The sequence below is a fragment of the Dermacentor silvarum genome, chromosome 4 (assembly GCF_013339745.2).
Source record: "Dermacentor silvarum isolate Dsil-2018 chromosome 4, BIME_Dsil_1.4, whole genome shotgun sequence".
Classification (NCBI taxonomy): Eukaryota; Metazoa; Arthropoda; class Arachnida; order Ixodida; family Ixodidae; genus Dermacentor; species Dermacentor silvarum.
This window is the reverse complement of record NC_051157.2, coordinates 29,157,103-29,175,519: the sequence shown is the minus strand read 5'-3', so window position 1 is coordinate 29,175,519 and position 18,417 is coordinate 29,157,103. Positions and strand designations below refer to the sequence as shown.

Below are 18,417 nucleotides of genomic sequence, written 5' to 3'. Positions count from 1 at the left end.
CATTCCTGAAACTCATCCCGTCAATACATTCAAAGATGGCAACTTGGCACAAGAATAACATTGGTGGGAAGTGCGTCTGCCCACAAAATCTTCCATACTCAGTTGAGGACAAAGTTTGTGGATCACAGCTGCAAAAAAAAAAAAAAAAAAAAAAAAAAAAAGCCCCGTTTCTTTTCAGTGTAGCAAACATAACCGAATTCCATGAATTTCAAGTTTTGTGCAAATGGCAGAGTGCACCAATTTATTTCTGGCTCCGCACCTGCGCTTCAACGAAACTTGGCTTTTCTGTGGCACCTATGGCACACGAGCTTTAGTCCCTAACTGTTTGCTGAAAGCAATAGTTCAAGAATATGGCCCCTAAGGTAGTACCAATCACCACAATCATACTAATGTGTTATAATGAAGCACTAGTGACAACACAATGCATATGAATTAGTATCCTTTAAAGGAGCCCTGAACCACCCCTCGGGCTTGGTGAAAAAAAACAATCCGCGGATAGCATACGCTGCTGTCAACATCTCAGCCAAATTCTGCAGTCATGTGCGGCATGTGGAGCTCCCAAGCAGAGCACGAAGTCACCTTCTCTCAAATGCTCTCTTTTGAACAGAAGCCTGCTCCTCACTCTTTTCTGGACGCTTTATTTTGTAATAAAGCGGATTCCCATAAGCAGGGCTGCTATTGACCAATGGCTGACATCAATCAAGAAGGGTGTTTGGATCAGTGCACTTCTTCCTACTGTTACTGTGTAATTTTATTGAAGCAGTTTAATAAACAGGCTGAAGTAAGCGAAAATAAGCTTTTGAATTTCATGATGTACTTCTGGAAGAAGCCGACTATTGTCTGCTCACGCTCGGCTGCCCGTGTAGAAATTAAAGTTTGTCCACCCGGCTTATCGGTGTCGTAGCCGTTGGGTCTCGCTAATTTGGACTGGTTTTGAACACTCAACTAGCCTCGAACCACATGAAACTTAAGGTCAGACACCACGCACGCTTGCCAGCACGCGCTCACTCCTGGCCACTCCTGGTTAGATGCCTTAGTACTTCGCAATGAGTTATTCAAAGCGCTTTAAAATGCGCAAGTTGGATGTGGCTACTATGCGTCTGTCAAGCTGGTGTAGGTCAAAGCCGGTCCGCACCATGTAGCACAGTGAGACAGGAGCATATATGCGCGAGCGCGCACTCAAACCAAGTCATGCACAAAGCAAATGCTGCAGGTGCATGTAGCTGCGGTCTGCTACATAGCGCTGATACAACGGTCGCCACGGGGTGCTGCGATGAGTCCACTGGCCTCAATGTCCTCCTTGCTGATGCGCAAGGAGGACATCGGGACAGCCTAAGCTGAGTGCACTGCGGCTCGCTGAGGACAACCACGTTTGGCTCTTTACGTTTGGCGCGTCACAGGCGCCAAAATCGGAAATAGTGGCATCTACGTGAACATCCAAAATCAAATTTGAACTGCACGCCACGATGACGTTCAGTAGGCGGAGCGCTGTGGGCACACCCTGCTCCACCATAGCCTTCGCAGTGCAAATCATTGAAGAAGGAGCGGAAGCACCTCGAGCAGTGTGTTTGATTGCCAATAACTCCATTTCTGCTGAATGCAGTGAACAACTTTTTGCGGCAAAGTATTTCTGAAATAGTCTAATTTAACTTCAAGTGCATTTCTCGACTTCGATAAAAAGTGGTTCAGGGCCCCTTTAAACTGTTGAGGCTCTAGTCAGGCATAAAACAGCAAGGCAGCAGTCACTTAAAAAATAACTGACGAACAAGTAACGATAGAGGAACATTAAAGAGATGTACTGAATCACTTTATGCCAGCAAAGCATTCTTTTGATTCTCAATTTGCATTTATTTAGCCAAAGGATGTTGGTAATTAACACGAGAAATAGGGTTGACACATCTACATTTCAACTGAGGTGAACCACGGTGTCGATGACGTCAGGATGATGTTATGGTTGTCACAGTATTTTCCCACATCTGGGCTACTATTGAGAAGAAAAAATTCACAGAGGCTCTCAGGCTGAGCTTTTGATTATTCACAAGGCAATAAATAGCCAATTTTTATGACAAAAGACCAAATGCGGCCTGCTAAAATTGATGATGCCAGAGTGAATCAGAGCAAAAATGACGTGGCATTGGCAGTTAAATTTCTTTCAGGCTTACTAAACCTTTACTCATGGTAAGTTATTCTACCTGGCTACTCCAGATGTGCACATCCCCAATCAGACTCAACCTTACCATTTCTCTTTAATATCCCTCTAAACGTTGTGTGAGTAAAGTTATACAACAACAAAAGCAAGGTCTCCACTAAGAAAGCGTGAGTAAAGCTTGGAAAGGACACACACGTTTTAGCTCCACTTCTATTGGTACATGTGCTGTGGTGACAGGCTTCATGAAGACATTCTTCAGCAGACGTGCAGTCTCTGTCAACCTGTATCAACAGAGGAAATTCGTGAAACTGTTTGTGTGGGACACATTGCGAATTGTCTTCAGTACTCCCCAAGTCAAAATGTACTAAATGCACCATAGATTGTTGCATTTTGTCTGAAAGATAAGAAGGCTTGCAGAAAGAAAATCACATCCAACGGCCTTGCACTTATTCTATAACAGAGTCCTTTTCTATAGCTTTTTATTTATAGTGACTACAATGCATAGAGAAGAAAAGTCATTTGTGTAACATTGAAAATTTGGTGCAATAATCATTAATTCCAATCAATTTATAAATGCTGTATGTCAAAAATCAATGCAGAATATTAATCAGTAAGATTTAGTAGACACTTTTAGCCTTTATTTGGTTTGAACACAGATAAAACCCAAATGGTAGTCTCTATGCACAAATTTGTGTTTGCATATGCGTTGGGTGTAAATGTAGTAGTTAAAAGATTATTACCAAAGGCTTAAAAAACAGATTTATAGGGACAAATACAAACACACACTGATGATGTGAGAACAAGATATTGCTGGGCCCTCGTTACCAGCTAGCTCTAGGCAAACTTGCAGCCCTTAGAAGTTGCACCTTTTACTTTTCCATGGCACTAACTCCCATTTCTCTATTCTGATATACACAGACAAAGTTTCATTAGCCAAGTTAGGATACAGTTCGGATGAAATTTATTGCACTAAAGACTGAGTGGAACTACAGTGACTGATAAGAGTAGAATTCCAGCCTTAAGCTGGCAAATATTTAATGCAAATTGAGCGAAACACCTGAAGTGTAAACTGTCTATCTAGTAAATTAAACTTCAATCTAGAGTTGCATATTCCACTTTCTGAAATCTGCGACCCATCAGTGAACATTCCTTCCTTTAGAATGCAATCCAACCGCAATGAATAGATAAAAGCAGCGTGCAGTACTCAAAACTGTGAACAATAACAGTTCCGAGGTCTGTTATGCAGGAGTTGAACCATGTGCGCAAAAAACGTGGGACACAGTACACATAATAAAACCAGTTTCTTCTTTTTTGCAAGCAGCTGTATCACAGGTGAGCATAATAAGCAGATACTCACTCACCAGTATTTTCACAGATTATTTAATCACTCACACGCATTCATAGTCATTTCCACACATACTCACCGGCACCCACTCCCACTCGCTGGCACTCACTTGCATGCATACTTACGCCCACTCACACTAAACGACAGCCACTAACATTGGTACTTGCGTACACTCAATATCACCGTCACTGACTCTCATTCGTACTCGCATTAACCAGTACTCACTCCTGTTCATACTCGCATCCTATCATACCCTTTGTCATTCACTAATGCTCTATCTCTGAGCTGTGAAACAAGTATGGAATGAATATAAGTCCGTGTACTTGTGAGTGAGTATGCAGAACTATGAGCTGTTTTGACCAAACATGCACTGCTTCTTATTCAACCTTTATGTTAACACAGAAAACATACCTTCGACCCAGTTGAATCAACTTGACCTGACCATGTTAAATTCAAGTAAATGCCACTTGAGAAAAATTCCTTGCGACATCACCCCATTTAAGCCCACTGCAACATAACAGCCTTTCTCAGAGACATGCCAGTTACCTCAGTCTTGCATTAAGCTAGCCCACCATATGACAGCAAATTCCTTTGTCTTATTGCTTTATCTAATCCTCTGCTACCTTCAACTGCATTTATCTTTCCTTAGCAACCACACTGTTAACTCTTACAGGCAAACGCTTATCTGTTCTATGCATTACATGACCTGCTTGAGTCCAGTTCTTCTAACGTGAACTACAATATCTAGTACTTGCATTCCCCGATATATACAGCAGTGTTCTTATCTCTTAACATTGAATGCGTTATTTCTCTTTCTATCACTCATTGCTTGGTCCTTGGCATCCTTCAAGTTTTTTTACTAGCCTCCAAGTTTCAGCCCGATAGGTTCCCACTAGAACACTGTGGTTTGTAGTGAAGCCTGGTTATTCGCTTGCCTTATAGGTTATATATTTTTCAAGCATACGAAGTCTGGCATACTCCTAAACAAGTTTGGATGCCATCCTGCCTATGGTTGCCACGATTTGTTACTATCAGAAAAGTTGGGGAGACAATAACAAATTAATCTCCCACGAAGCTGCTACATCAGTTAGGTAAGAAAGTCCAGCGAAAATCTCTTTAATTAATGGTATGCTGTGCAGCTAAACTGTTATATTAGTTTTGTCTGCCGAAGACTTCTCATCAGCTGTGTACCTAAGAAAATTTCAATACCCAACTCAGTTGCATAGTATAGTATCAAAATAAGAGTAGTATCAAAATAAGAGGATTTGCACTTTTAAATTAGAATACAGATACCAAAGTTACATACATAATGAAAGTTTTCTTCTTAAAGGAAAGTATAGCTCAGAGCCAACACTCATTTTTCTGTTCAAGATAATACGTGGGAAATGCATAGGGGTGCGCGGATAGTGATTTTCGAGACCAAATTGAATACGAATCGAACACCAGAATCAAATCAAATATCGAATAGTTTTCGAATAGATTTCAAATAATGAAGAGATGTTACCACAATTACTATAAAACGATGTTCACATCCTAGTATTCTTAAAGTTAGCAAGTTTCTGTCATTACATGGTAAGCTTTGTTTATTAAAAGCACAAATGGAACAATAAGAACAGGCAAGTAGTTTATTCCCATGCACAGGACTCTTCAAAGTGTGTGAATGACTGCTGCATAGCCTGCAAAGTATGGCTACCTAAGCGGCATAGCCTACTTCACTATGCAAGTTCCGATGTTTTATGGCTATCCTATGCCCGCAGGGGTGAAAATTTACCATACTTTTGCTCTAATATTACATTTATTTGGGTGCACTTGACGTATAAAACTATTAGAAAAGTATTAACAATATATTCGCATTTACGAATAGTGACTATTCGATTCTTCGTCTTCTTTCTCGGGTTTTATGTGCCAAGACCAGTTCTGATTATGAGGCACGCCGTAGTGGAGGGCTCCGTATTAATTTTGACCACCTGGGGTTCCTTAACACCCACTACAACGCAAGCACACGGGCGTTTTTTGCATTTCGCCTCCATCGAAATGCGGCCGGCGCGGCTGGACTATTCAATTCAAAAACTGGATCAAATAGGACACCATTCACTTCGTTATCTGGAAGTTTCGAATATTCATGCAACCCTAGAAATGCGAACACTCTCATCAGGAAATTCCTGAACCAGTCTAAATAAAATTTTCACATAGAAATATTAAGCTCTAGTAACTGTTCATTCATTCATTCAAATAACTTTATTGAGTGCCCTGCGATTTGGTGGGGTGGGCTTGGACCCTGCCTAGGCTTCGGCCAAGGGTTGTTCAGCCAGATATTTTTTAGGCCCACAATCTTTCTGCTAAAATTGTAAAAAAAGAATCAACAAATTTAGAAAGGGAGAGATGCACTAAGTATCTATTAAAGCAATTAAAGTGGCCAAATCTAAATTGGTTTACAGTTCACATAATACCACCACTTTATGCAAGTTTTGCAAAAAAATCCTATAAACAAATTAGTATTTTGAAGAGCAATGTATTAATACACTGATTTGCCCACCAACTTGCTAATATAATGTGTAGTTAAAAAAAATTGATATCTGCTCTTGTTGCAAGGTTGTAGTTCTAAATTTAATTGCACACTTTATTTTGTTGCAACTTAGTTTATAGACATATAACGATGCTTCAATATTGTTTTTTTTATATGGCAATTTCTGGAGAGAAAGTTTGAGGATCAAAATAAGAAAAAAATCTGCGCACTGCCGCAGGAATTTATTATTATCTTTCAATGCTTTGAAGCTCAAATTTATTTAGTAGCGAAAAAATAAAAGAACATTTCTGTGTTTAATATTTAGATGTGTACAATCTCAGGTAAAACTTTATTATGTGGGTGCATATAATCTTTGGAATCTTAAGGCAATACCAGTGTTTTTTTTCTGGCCAATGAATAAGCAAGAATCGCCACAAAAAGCTGTTGGTGACAGTTTATTGCGAATATTTTCAATGAAGAAAATAATTACGGGAATGAACACAAGACAAGTCTTTGGTGTAAACGTGAAACAAGGGCATTTCGCACACAAATACAGCTGGTGTGCCAAAACAAATGGTGCAGCATGCAGAAGCTAACCAATGCAAAAAACGCACAGCACATGCAAGCTGCCAAGCATGAATTGAAACATGGAGCGCAATTTGCACACTGGGTGCAAATTGCACACTTTCTCTGTACACGTGCAAGAGGCAGTTCGGTAAAAATGAGTGTCCATGTGTTCCAGTGGTAGCTGCATAGAACTAGTTAAATACTGAGCACTAAAGATGTACCAAGTGGTTGGAATGTTATCAGCAGTCACACTCAATAGTGAGTAATATGCTTTCAATACAGAATCTCCCCAAGCCTCTGTGGCTGCTACATGCTACATGCATTGGCTGCTGTCTAATAACAGAGTGTTATACCTTGTCCGTATACATACTAACTATGCTTGATGAAATATAGGTTTACCAGAGACATGGACAACAGTATCAACGCTGATAGCGACATCTTGCGATACCCTGTCCAAACCACAATCCACAATGTGTTAGATACATCCTTGTGTCACATGGGTGTTTTCTTCAAAAGGAAAAAAAGTTGTTTAATGAATCCGTATGTTGACAGTTATGTTGTGGCCAATGCTTCACATCAGCACCTCAGTAGAATGTGGCTTGTTGCTGAAATAATGGCTGTGTGTCTTCTCTAGCCAAACTCTGTGCCACAAGATGGCGCTACCAACATGACTGCTCATGTCTACGCCTCCAGTAACCCTGCATTTCGTAAATGGTAATAGTCGAACCTCGATAAAAGAACATATGCTCCATCTCACAAGGTGGTTGCAGCACTGCCGAAGCTACGAGGCGTACACAGGTAATATCCTTGCGCAGCGGTGTATATATATATATATATATATATATAGTTCCGGGCGTAACTGGCTGATAATTGGCTGCACTGAAGAGTTTTATTTTTCCTCGCTACATGATATGGTACAACGATATGCGACATGTACACCTTTGCGCATGTGTGTCGTATACTGAGAATTACTGTGGCAGTTACCTCCGGTAGCCGTAATAGCCACCTTAACCGCGATCACTTATAGAAAGATGGCAGCACCCATACAGCGCCGACCATCTGCTTTGATCCGAATTGACACTTTTTACTGGCTCTGTCCTGTCAGCTAGAAACGTAGGGCAAAATTCGTCATCGCTAAGGCTCATCTCAAACTGAGGTCAAAACATTAGGTATGTTTTGTCATAATTATTGAGATCGGCTGTTTGTTTTCACGCTGCTAGGACTACAGACACAGCACCGAGCCTTAAAACTGGTTTGATTTCTATTTAGCAGATGACGCCATAGCATTAGCATTGGTGATGTGTTGACGATGCGGAACGCTATAAAAGCCTAATCGTTCACTGCATCATTAATTTACTACCCCGCTCTAGCGTGGTATGCAATGACAGCAGCGAGCAAACGCCAAGCAGACGCGAGCAGACGCTGTGTCGCAGGTGAACATTTGTAAGGGCATTCGCCCGTACTACTTGCCAAGGAGTCTGTAAGGTAACTGCAGGGAAAGCGTACAGGTAAAGCGAAGTCCTGCTGTCGCATGCATGTAAACACAGCTTATGGTTACGGCGTCAAAATATTTTTTGTGTCAATCCACCAACCATGGAGCATATAACAAGATGGCTAGCAGACGCTGAGCAGACGACGCGGCACAGAGGAGCACATCTTAAGGGACATTCGGCCTTCCTATTGGTTAAGAATTCGTGTAGCTTCCACAGTGCTGCAGCCAGCTTGTGAGATGGAGTATAGGTATAATGAATCATCAAATATAACGAAGTATAAATAAATAATGTTTCTTACTGATGTCAACCTGTAACAGCTTATAACGAATACCAGACATAACAATCGTATTTTCATGTTGAATGAAACTTCATTATATCGAGGTTCGATCGCACATTTACAGCCAGGCTTAAAACTCTCCAACATCCAGTATGCTGCAACAAGGGCCACACATGCTCACAGCCTAAGAAAGGTATCACATCCTTCTTGAGCAACGTTCATCTTGAAAGGCACATTTCATGTTTTGCAAGCACTTTCAGTTCATTAAATCAACCTCATCTGAAGAAGAAAGGGCCTTTCATGCTGTTCAATGTGTTATACCCACTATACAAACGTATCCAAAACAAAATTTGGGCGACGGTAACGCCTCCACTACTTTCGAGTATTTTTCAGAGTAACGAATGACACAATATGCCACAGCAGGACTTGTCCGATCAGGCTGCATACTAGTTCAGATGAGTTACTGCCCTATGGGAATGGCTAGCAATTTCCCATCTTCGATAAACTTCACCTCTGGTCGTGTATGAAAGGCCAAGAAATCTTTACAGTTATTGGTCAACATACTTACAAGGTAGGCACAGTCGTGCTGGTCATGTTATGCTATTCATTCTTTGTCTCACGCATTCACAACCCTTTTGCGATAACAGCTAAGTCAATTATTTGCAGGCTGGAAAGACAAGTTTACAAAACGCACTTGCAAACACGTCCCTTGCCTAATGAATTTTATTTTACACAGACGACGTGCTTAAAAAATGATGCTGTGATTCCACCATTCCCATTTGTATAAGATATTCCCACAATCTGGAGTATTCAAGAAACCAGAGTAGCTTGTTTGTTATCAGGCTAATGAGCGAAATTCCGTTATTTGTGGTGCTGCATCTTCCCTGCATCAAAAATGAAAGACATGGTTTTAAAACCTCAATTACCGCTTAGACATTGATAATGTTGCATGCATGCCTTCGTGGCATTGAACACCTTTCAATACACCTTATAATGAAGTGCATGGAACATCCAACATGAATGTGCAGGATATATTTTGTAGCTGCACTTCTAGAGGCCAATTAAATATTTATATTAAGTCAGAATCATTCATTGTGTCTCACAGGTTTGTGTTAAAGAATACTAATGGATATCTGTATAGTACTTGCATTTAAATATATATCACCGTTCCCTACTTGGGGCTTGCAGTTTCAATATAGCTGTAATATCAGTACAGAGAATAAACAGCTCTTGTGTTGCAGAAAAATTGTGGAAAACTTTCAGAAAACATACAAACTCAGTGTTGAAAATAAAACAGAACAGAACAAGCGCGAGCTCTGGGATGCCAATGCAGCAGCCATGGCCTCTCGCTGTGGCGGTTCACAACAGGTCCAAAGTGGAGCTATCCACCTCACATATCACAGACTCGAAAGTTCTCAGGCACAGAATGGTGTTGTTGTGTTGTCACGAAGCAGCGCACGTGCAAGGTGGGAGGAGGGAGCACAACCATATCAGAGCCGGGTTTCTGCAGCTTCCAGCGCTTGTCTGTTCTCATACACGATGCACTGGGGGACGTGGGAGGCACTGGGGGGAAGGGAGGGTGGTGGCAAGAAAACAAAAAAGGAAGGGAACCAAATGCAAAACTAAAACCAGAACAGTGATGGGAGGGAACGGACAGCACAACACCACACATCAAGGTGCTTTCGTATACTGCATGCAACACTGTTGCCAGCTTCTTGACCTGCTCAGCAGCCTCACGAATGAAAAGTGCCAAGAAACAAAAAAATTACCACTGGCTGCTGTTTATTCTACAGCTGTGTTTGAATTGCAGTACCTACGCATTGCACATGGAAATTCTGCATGCTAGGCATTGACATACAAACATTCAATGTTTTAGGTGACCACCCAATGGTAGCCAGAGCACTCACTTTTGGCTGATCATCTGAGAAGATATACTTTCATCATCTGAGAAGATATACTTTCAATTTTGTGCAATGTGATGCCCTGTGCAACACGCCTCACTGGAGTGACAGGCATCCTGCCAGTGGTTTAGCTAATCAACCCACACAGAAAGTTGATATCCCAAATTTTAGCAATCAAGAATGCAGCCATTATGCTGCTTGGAGCCTACAAGACTACATATATATACTACTTATTAATGCGAAAGCATTATATGCCCCATTACGTGACAATCCGGCAGCAGCGGCATGATTGAGCGATGGTATCAAAAATGGCCGACGGCGCAAAGAATAAAAACAAGTATAAAATGCTCGAATTGATGTCACTGTAAACAAAGTTAATTAATGGCTTCGAAAATAAAATTTGGTACATTTCAGTCTGGGTGGGAATCGAAGCCGGGTCTCTGGGGTGCGAGACGAGCATGTTTCCCCGAAGCCATGGTGGCTCCATGGCAGACTAAAGGTGTGCCTAGCGCACGTGTGATTACACACGTCATGTCGCAACCATCAGGCTGACTAAAGGTTTCACTGAAGGGACTATAATGCTTTCGCATTCCTACATGTAAGCAGTCATAAGGGTCTTTGCCGAATTTTTTTTTTTTTTTTTGCTGCTATTAAACACAAAATATTGAAAACTGCATGCAACTGCTTACAATTCTTAATCAGCAGTAGCTAACAGAAGGTTGTTTAACATATCATACAGTTTTAACCTTTCTGTTAATTTATTATGGTTTACAATGCACACTGGAGATGTCGATGGTAGCAGCAGTAGCAGTAGTGCAATCTTGTGACACTTTCTTCAACTATACAACGCCTGGAAAAACATTTTTGTGTTGAGTTGTACTCCTTGCAGAATAGGAAAAAACAAAACAAAAAAACACTATACGTCAATCATTGTTGCTATCAACGTCTTTGCTCCAGCAGATTGGCAGAACTCGCGTCATCGCACTTATACTCTTTGTGCTCTAGCTGACGTCAGCATCACAAAAGATGGCACAGCCAGTGCTGCTGTCGGTCTCTCCAGTGTGCTACTGACTTTAACCATACAGATGACAAGAATACTAGGTTTACAAGAGGCTTTCGTAGGCATTTAGGCTGGCTTTCACACTATTATATGGCTGTATAAAAGCACATTGATGTGAAGGCATGACCGTCTTGTTGAAATCATGCAGTGGGTATCATGCTATTTAGCAATGCTGTTTAATTAGACACAAGACAGGACATTAGCTATTACTACTCTCCTGTGATTAGTAATGCAGAGGACAAAAACAAAAGAAAGACAGCATGCAAGTATTATAAGCACTCGTACAACTAAGCAATGGCATGTTCCAAGAAAAAAAGATTACTGTTACAATTCAGTTTCATATCACAACCATTTCTGGTCACAGGGATACTTTTATTTCACCAGATCAGCAAGCCATCTAGTGGCCAAGCAGTTAGCACAAGTGCTACGAATACTACAACTACAGAGCTACAGGTACACAATCTACGGGTACAGCAGACAACCGATTTTCCCGGCTTCATTTTTTTTTTCAAAATGCTCAATTATTTGAACTTCTGTCGTGACACCACAACATACGTAACATATATATGAGCCTTCACATTACGTACAAGACACCACATATCATGACATATGCAGGCACCTTGTGTATGGTAATTGTGGTGAAATATTCACAATGTAACGATCTGATAAATTTTTTTCTGTCGTAATCTACGCACTAATTTACGTGTACCACGTCACGAATACAGCTTCTGTAGATGGAGCAGGAAGCATAATCTCACGTGGCAGGGAATTTTTGAGCTTTTAGGTGCTGTATGGCCACATGGTGATTTTGGCAATCGGCCCAATGCTGTGGCAGGAAATTTCAAATTACTACTAAGGTGCTCTTGAAAATAATTGTGTATGTCACCTTTGAGCTATACTAGCCACAAATTTTACAATAGCTGGCATGCCAGCAGTACCAGATATCAAAAGATTGCAAACGTGTTCAACTGGTGCGGCAGCCATTTCTGAGATGGTAGTACACTCATCTGCAGCCAAAATCCAGTAGCAGGTAAGCCTGTGTGCCTAGAATGAGAATCAGTTTTGTCCTCATGCCTCTCATGAGGACAAAACTCAAGCATCACCACGAGCTCCCAACCAATTTCTTGAATCACCGGCGCTGCGCAGTCGGACAGGTTTCTTGCAACCTCCCGATGTTGATGTATCGTAACGTGCGTCGGACTTGGCATTGAGCAAAGTGACTGCTACATCCTGGGGGGCCCCTCGCGGTCCCCTTTCAGTCCGAAAAATCAACCGGCGACTACTTATTATCATGCTTAAGTTTAATTAGGTGCAGGTTACCTGTGCGAATAAAAAACAGGTGCCTTACTCTGTGGCAAGCAAGGTAGCTGCTGTTCATGGATGACAACATGAACAGGTGTGAAGTACAAAAAGGTCAAAAGGTTAAGCGATCACAAGAACAGTTGTGCACATGAAAATTAATTCATAAGATCTAATGTACACATTGTATTTATGATATTATCCGTAGACATGAAATACCTAAGTGAAAATGAAAAATGGCATGCTGCTAATGCCTAACGCAAACATCAAAAAAGACAAAAGTACATGAATACTACGTAAGAAACATGCAAGTGATCTCGAGCACAAGAACAAAATTTGAAAACATGAAAATAAAAAGGCATAAAACATGCTATGTGATGTGAGTCGCCACCATGCAACACCTAAGCACAAAAAAGACCGCCACGCCCAAGCCATCACAGCACAAATGAAGACACTTAAAATGCATTTGGGTTACACACAAAGCAGCTGGTTCAACAAACTTTGAGAACAGAGTACATTGTTCAATAAATCACAGATAATGCATGCTTGCTTGCTTCATGCTATTGCATTAAATTGAATCGACATTTCACGTGCACCCCAAGCAAGTCAAAACTGCCTTGTACATGCTAGGAGAGAGAAAAAAAAAAAGGCGAGGGAAGTTACATGACAACATTACACGCAATGCAACTACATGATTACATGGTCATTCCAATGATGTGTATGTACAAAGACAACAATGCCACGACACGTGTAAAGACTCGTCGCTTAAGGGTGTTTTACAGCTGACAAGGTCCACGCGTGGTGCAAAAGTTCACAGTGAGAGTTCATGCAAAAAAGAAAAAAAAAAAGAGAAGAGAGTTCAGCACAAGATGTGCAGCACACTTGCACATGCTTCAGCCAAGGTTGCCTTCTTGTGAGGAGGGAATCAAGCTGGAATGTTGAGACGTTGCTAATTAGGTGCAAGCGTTTTGGCATGCCAAAAGCAGTTGTACATGAGCAGAAGTACTAGTGAGTAAAAAGCAACAGATATTTTCTGCCATGCACGCAAGAGAAGGTACTGAGGACACAGAGAGGCCTTTTTGAGGCAGTAAAGCAGCTTATCGAGATCACACAGACAGCATTTAAGAAGAATCTCTAGCTAAGGTTCGGCTCCTCCCCCCACCTTACTCTACACGAAAAAATTCCCCATTCCCAAGTCTATTTCCCTGCACAACTTCCCCCTTAATTGCATTTCCCTATCAAATCAGCGAGAAGGGATGCAGTGCTCTTATTAGAAAGATGTTGAAGCAATCTGAATAAAATATCCTGCATTATAAGAAGATAACTCAGACAACTGCTGGAAGCAGAATTTTGCATTGAGTTCTGAAATGCTCTTAAAATTTTACAAGAGTTCAAGAATTTCAAGATCTTGAAATCTATAACTCAGCAACTTAACAATTTGTAGGTTCTTATTAATGAAAATAAATATCAAAAGAAGCCTGTAACAGAACATTTATTGCAAGCAATGCCGATGTGTTTCACTTTGACAGCACAAGCTTTTCGAAAGGTCAAGCCATGAAATTTGGTGGCTGATTAAAGGATATCAGATTTGTTCACTTGGAATTCTTCAACAAGCATACTTCCAGAATTTTGACATAGTTTTTTTCTAGTTGTACACACGGTTCTTCGAACTACTGAACTTGTGTGTCATTCACAAGTTTTTCACAAAATCTTAAATGCCTAAACCAATATTCTTGTTGTTACAGCCACCGCAATAATACTTTTAAATGCAGCAGGTTTGATTAGAACAGCTCAGCTGCTGTCTTGCTATCATATTTCTCTCCATAGATATGAACAGGAAAATCTGGAAATAAAACCAATTTAAAACTTCCCTTTAAATCTTAAAGCACTCCAACACCTCCTGTGGCATAAAAAAAAAAAAATTTATTGACTGTCTGTCTCTACGTTACAATAGCCCCTTCTAAACTTAATGCAATTCTTTACGAATACTACAAGGCCGTGTGAAAGCAGCAACAGCAAACTAAATGTACAGCCTGCATTTTTCTAAGCTTGCTCAATGCTGAATTATTGGGTTAAATAATATGCAATATCATTCCATCCACTCATACACCTGCGCATTGCATTTCACTCGGTTTCTACTGCACTGTACGTCTAGGGACTAAGCGAGCAGAGAGCAAACAAGCATACATACTTCTGCTTGGTTCCTTGAAGGATCACAGGGCCAGGGTCAGCATGCGTAATCTCACTTTCTCTCACAGCTTCGGTTAAAGACTTGAAACATGATCGCCTAATCCTGAAAGTAAAGAAAGGCTAGAGTGCTTAAGTCACGTTGGTGAGGCAGGTTTAAAGAATTTTATCTCCACGCATCACACGAAGAACATAAAGCATGTGAGAGCAAATAGGGTGGAAATGGCTTCATTCTAGTGCCAATAATTTGACAGGGTTGTTTTCATCAGTATTACGAATGGCACGTAACGCAAGAAAATACACACAAAAAGATGAGGACAGTGCCTCTACTCATCTTCTTTAGTGTGTTTTGTCTTGTGTTACAGGCTGGTCGTAATAACGCAGAACCAACTTGCCCAAAGCCACATCATGTTTTTCAACAGAACCTGACATTAAAAAGACGTAGTTCCGCCCGAAAGGCGAAGCATCAATTGCGATAGCAAATTAGTAGAGAGCTATACGTAGTAAAGATAGTAGTTTTATCGGCTGTATAAACTTGGACACATTCGCTTACTAACTGAATTAACAAGCATGGTGTCAATGCGCACAAGCAAACATGAATAGATCACACTCGATGACCGCAGACAACCGCTGTCAAAACGCTGGCTCACACAAGCGCGGCAGCAGCAGCGAGCGAAGGTTCCCGCGGTCTATCGCTTCAACGGAAACAGAGCGGCGAAAGCACAGCGCATACAAAGGTAGGAGCTGTGTGCACATCACTTTCAAGATACGGTGCGCGCGACTGCTCGCAGTAGTGCAAAGTACAAGTGCACAGTTGTTGGCAGAGTAGAAGCCGCACCCCTTCCCTCCTGCACTGCCTTCCCACTTTCCTCCTCTCGCGCACGAGATTGAATCGCCAGATCCCCTTGAGCCGGGTCGCTAAATGCGCAGTTGGTTTCGGAGCACAACGGCGCCCTCGCTTCCATCTCCCCAGGGCCTTTTACGCGACGAAGACGTCGCATTTGCTCTCCGCTGTGCGTTCGCTCTCTGTGAGCACGCATCCCTCACGCGCTGTATGTGCCTCCCTCGCACATACAGCATACGGCGCGCGGCGGCGATTTTATTGCCCTTGGACTTTATACGGAACCTCACGACGACGATGACAATGATTGCGACGACAGAAATCCGCTTGGAGTGTCCATATAATATGTAAAGTCAAAAGTTAGCATGAGACGGCCAAACCCAGGCAGCATTTGCCTAAACTGGTTCCTGGCATGCCTAGACCTCAGAGGCAAGATAGTACTGCATGCAAACAGGTTCTTTACTGCTGGCTGCGAAACACCAACTGAACCTTATTGAGCTCACATACGGGGTCTGTTAGAAAAGTATCCGACCTTATTATTTTTTTTGCGAACACCTGATGGATATGAAACACGCGTGCTTGCATCAGCCGACCTTGAACCTTCATGCGCATGCGCGAATTTTTTCCCGCCTGCCGGCAGCGTCAGTCGCTGGGACGCAGCGTTTGAGTGAAGTAGTGCGCAGTGCTCTCGTCGGTTTTTTTATTGCAAGGAAAATGACGGAGCGACTGGAGCAGCGCTACTGCATCAAATTTTGCCAGAAACTGGGCGACACCCAAGTGTCGGAACCATTCGGAAGATTCAGATGGCTTTCAGTGACGATGCTATGAGCAGCACACAGATTAAGGAGTGTTACAACCGGTTTAAAGACGGCCGCACATCGATGGAGAGCGAGCCACGCTCCGGTCGGCCATCAACATGCCGAAATGACCAGGTCATTGCCGAAGTGAATGCTGTGGTGATGCGGGACCGTTGTGTGACTATCCGAGAAATTGCGGGTGGCATCAGCACTGAAGAGAGTTGCAGCGTAATTCGTGCCGAAGCTGCTCATGGTGGAGCAAAAGCAACTTCGTGTTAAGTCTCACAGGACATGCTGGATTCCACAAACAGTGATCCCGACTTCATGAACACCATAATCACTGGTGATGAGTCTTGGGTGTACGGGTACGACCCGGAAACCAAATCCCAGTCATCACAGTGGAAGCATTCCACGTCACCAAGACCAAAAAAAGCCTGCCAATGTCAAAGTTATGCTGACTGCTTCCTTTGACTCCTGCGGCGTGGTACACCACAGGGTCAAACAATCACCAAAGAGTACTACAAGGATGTCCTGCGTCGCCTAGGTGATGCTGTGCGGCGCAAGAGACCGGAGTTGTAGTCACCAGGAAATTGGCGCATCCATCACGAAAATGCTCCTGCACATTCCTTGCACTTGATTCAGACTTTTTAGGCGAAAAAGCAGACTCCTGTAGTTCAACAGGCTCCTTACTCTCCTGATATGGCCCCCTGCGACTTCTGGCTGTTTCCCAAAATCAAAAGGCCATTGAAAGGAGCGCGATTTCAGACAAGAGAGGACATTAAGGCTGCAACGACAGCTGAGCTAAACTCCATTCCGAAAGAGGCCTTGTTGGAATGCTTCCAACAATGGCAGCACCGCTGGGAGAAGTCTGTGGAGTCCCAAGAAGACTACTTTGAGGGTGATGTTTTTCAAAGCTACAGTTATGCCAATTTTTTTTCTTCGGTCAAAGGTCGGATACTTTTCTAACCGACCTTGTACACGTCACTAAGCTGGTTTGGCTAGGTCAACCTACTGTGTCTAGAAGGATTTAAATTCACCTCGCATGAGAATCGCTCAGCATGACTGGCTAGCATTTACACAGTTCTGACAGGCAAATTTCAGCCTTACAAGCCAGTCTAATGCAGGCTTTAGGCAGGCATCCTAACCGTAAATTGCATCAGAAGAAAACGCTTTGTAGCTGCCAAAACTGCCAAACAATTGGTTCATGCAATATGGTACAGATGGGCAGGCATGCAAAACACGAACACAAAATAATGGGAAGGTCCAACACAAATATTCCTTTTCATTCCTCTCGTGTCTGTGTTTTGCCCTCCCGGTGCTCCGTAGCACATATGCCAACTTGCTCAGCTTTTGGTCGTTCGTGCCACATGTTGCATGCAAGAGGGAGCACCCCTCAAATAAACAAAGGTTATCAGCACTCACACAATGACAATGACATCTGCCAGCAGTGCCATGAAGGGAATTATCACGAGGCCCATCCAGAAGATCCCAGACGAGAAGATCATGACATGCTGCAAGAGAAGGGCAGCACTGTCCACACTCCTGATCAAACTCCAAAGTGAACTGTTACTCGGCCAGTTATCATTTAAGTCTGCTTTCTAAGCATAAGCTTGGCTAAAACCGCCTGTAATAAAAACATGTTACAGCATTGTCGCTTAAGTTTCTGCAACCGCCTCCATGCGCCTTAGTTTACTCGATCATTACATTTGTCACATGCACAGATGGTGCCGTTGCTGCGCCATGCATCGTGCAATCGGGGGGCACGCACACTTGACCAGGGATGGGGACAATGAGGGGGGGAAGAAGCCGCTGGGCAGGCCAAATATTAACAGAAATTTTTGGGGCGCACGTGGCCGATGTGCCACCTCCTGGCTAGGCCACTGCAGACACCATCTGGAGCAAGTGCTAGACATTTCACGTGCCCCATTGATACAGCCTAACATATTTTTTTCCGTCTAATAACACTAATATAAGTAGAACCGGCAGTGATCGTGC

General features: G+C 42.4%; 1 protein-coding gene across 1 annotated transcript in view; it reads right to left on the bottom strand.

Moving 5' to 3' along the window:
• LOC119449682 (probable phospholipid-transporting ATPase IA) overlaps window positions 1-18,417 on the bottom strand; it is a 108,358-nt gene that overhangs the window by 5,928 nt on the left and 84,013 nt on the right. Inside the window, exons 38-40 of the mRNA XM_049665398.1 lie at window positions 17,845-17,933; window positions 14,789-14,890; window positions 2,345-2,430 (exon numbers count right to left, since the gene is read on the bottom strand). Coding sequence (XP_049521355.1) covers window positions 2,345-2,430; window positions 14,789-14,890; window positions 17,845-17,933 — 277 coding nt within the window. The remainder of the gene's footprint in view (window positions 1-2,344; window positions 2,431-14,788; window positions 14,891-17,844; window positions 17,934-18,417) is intronic.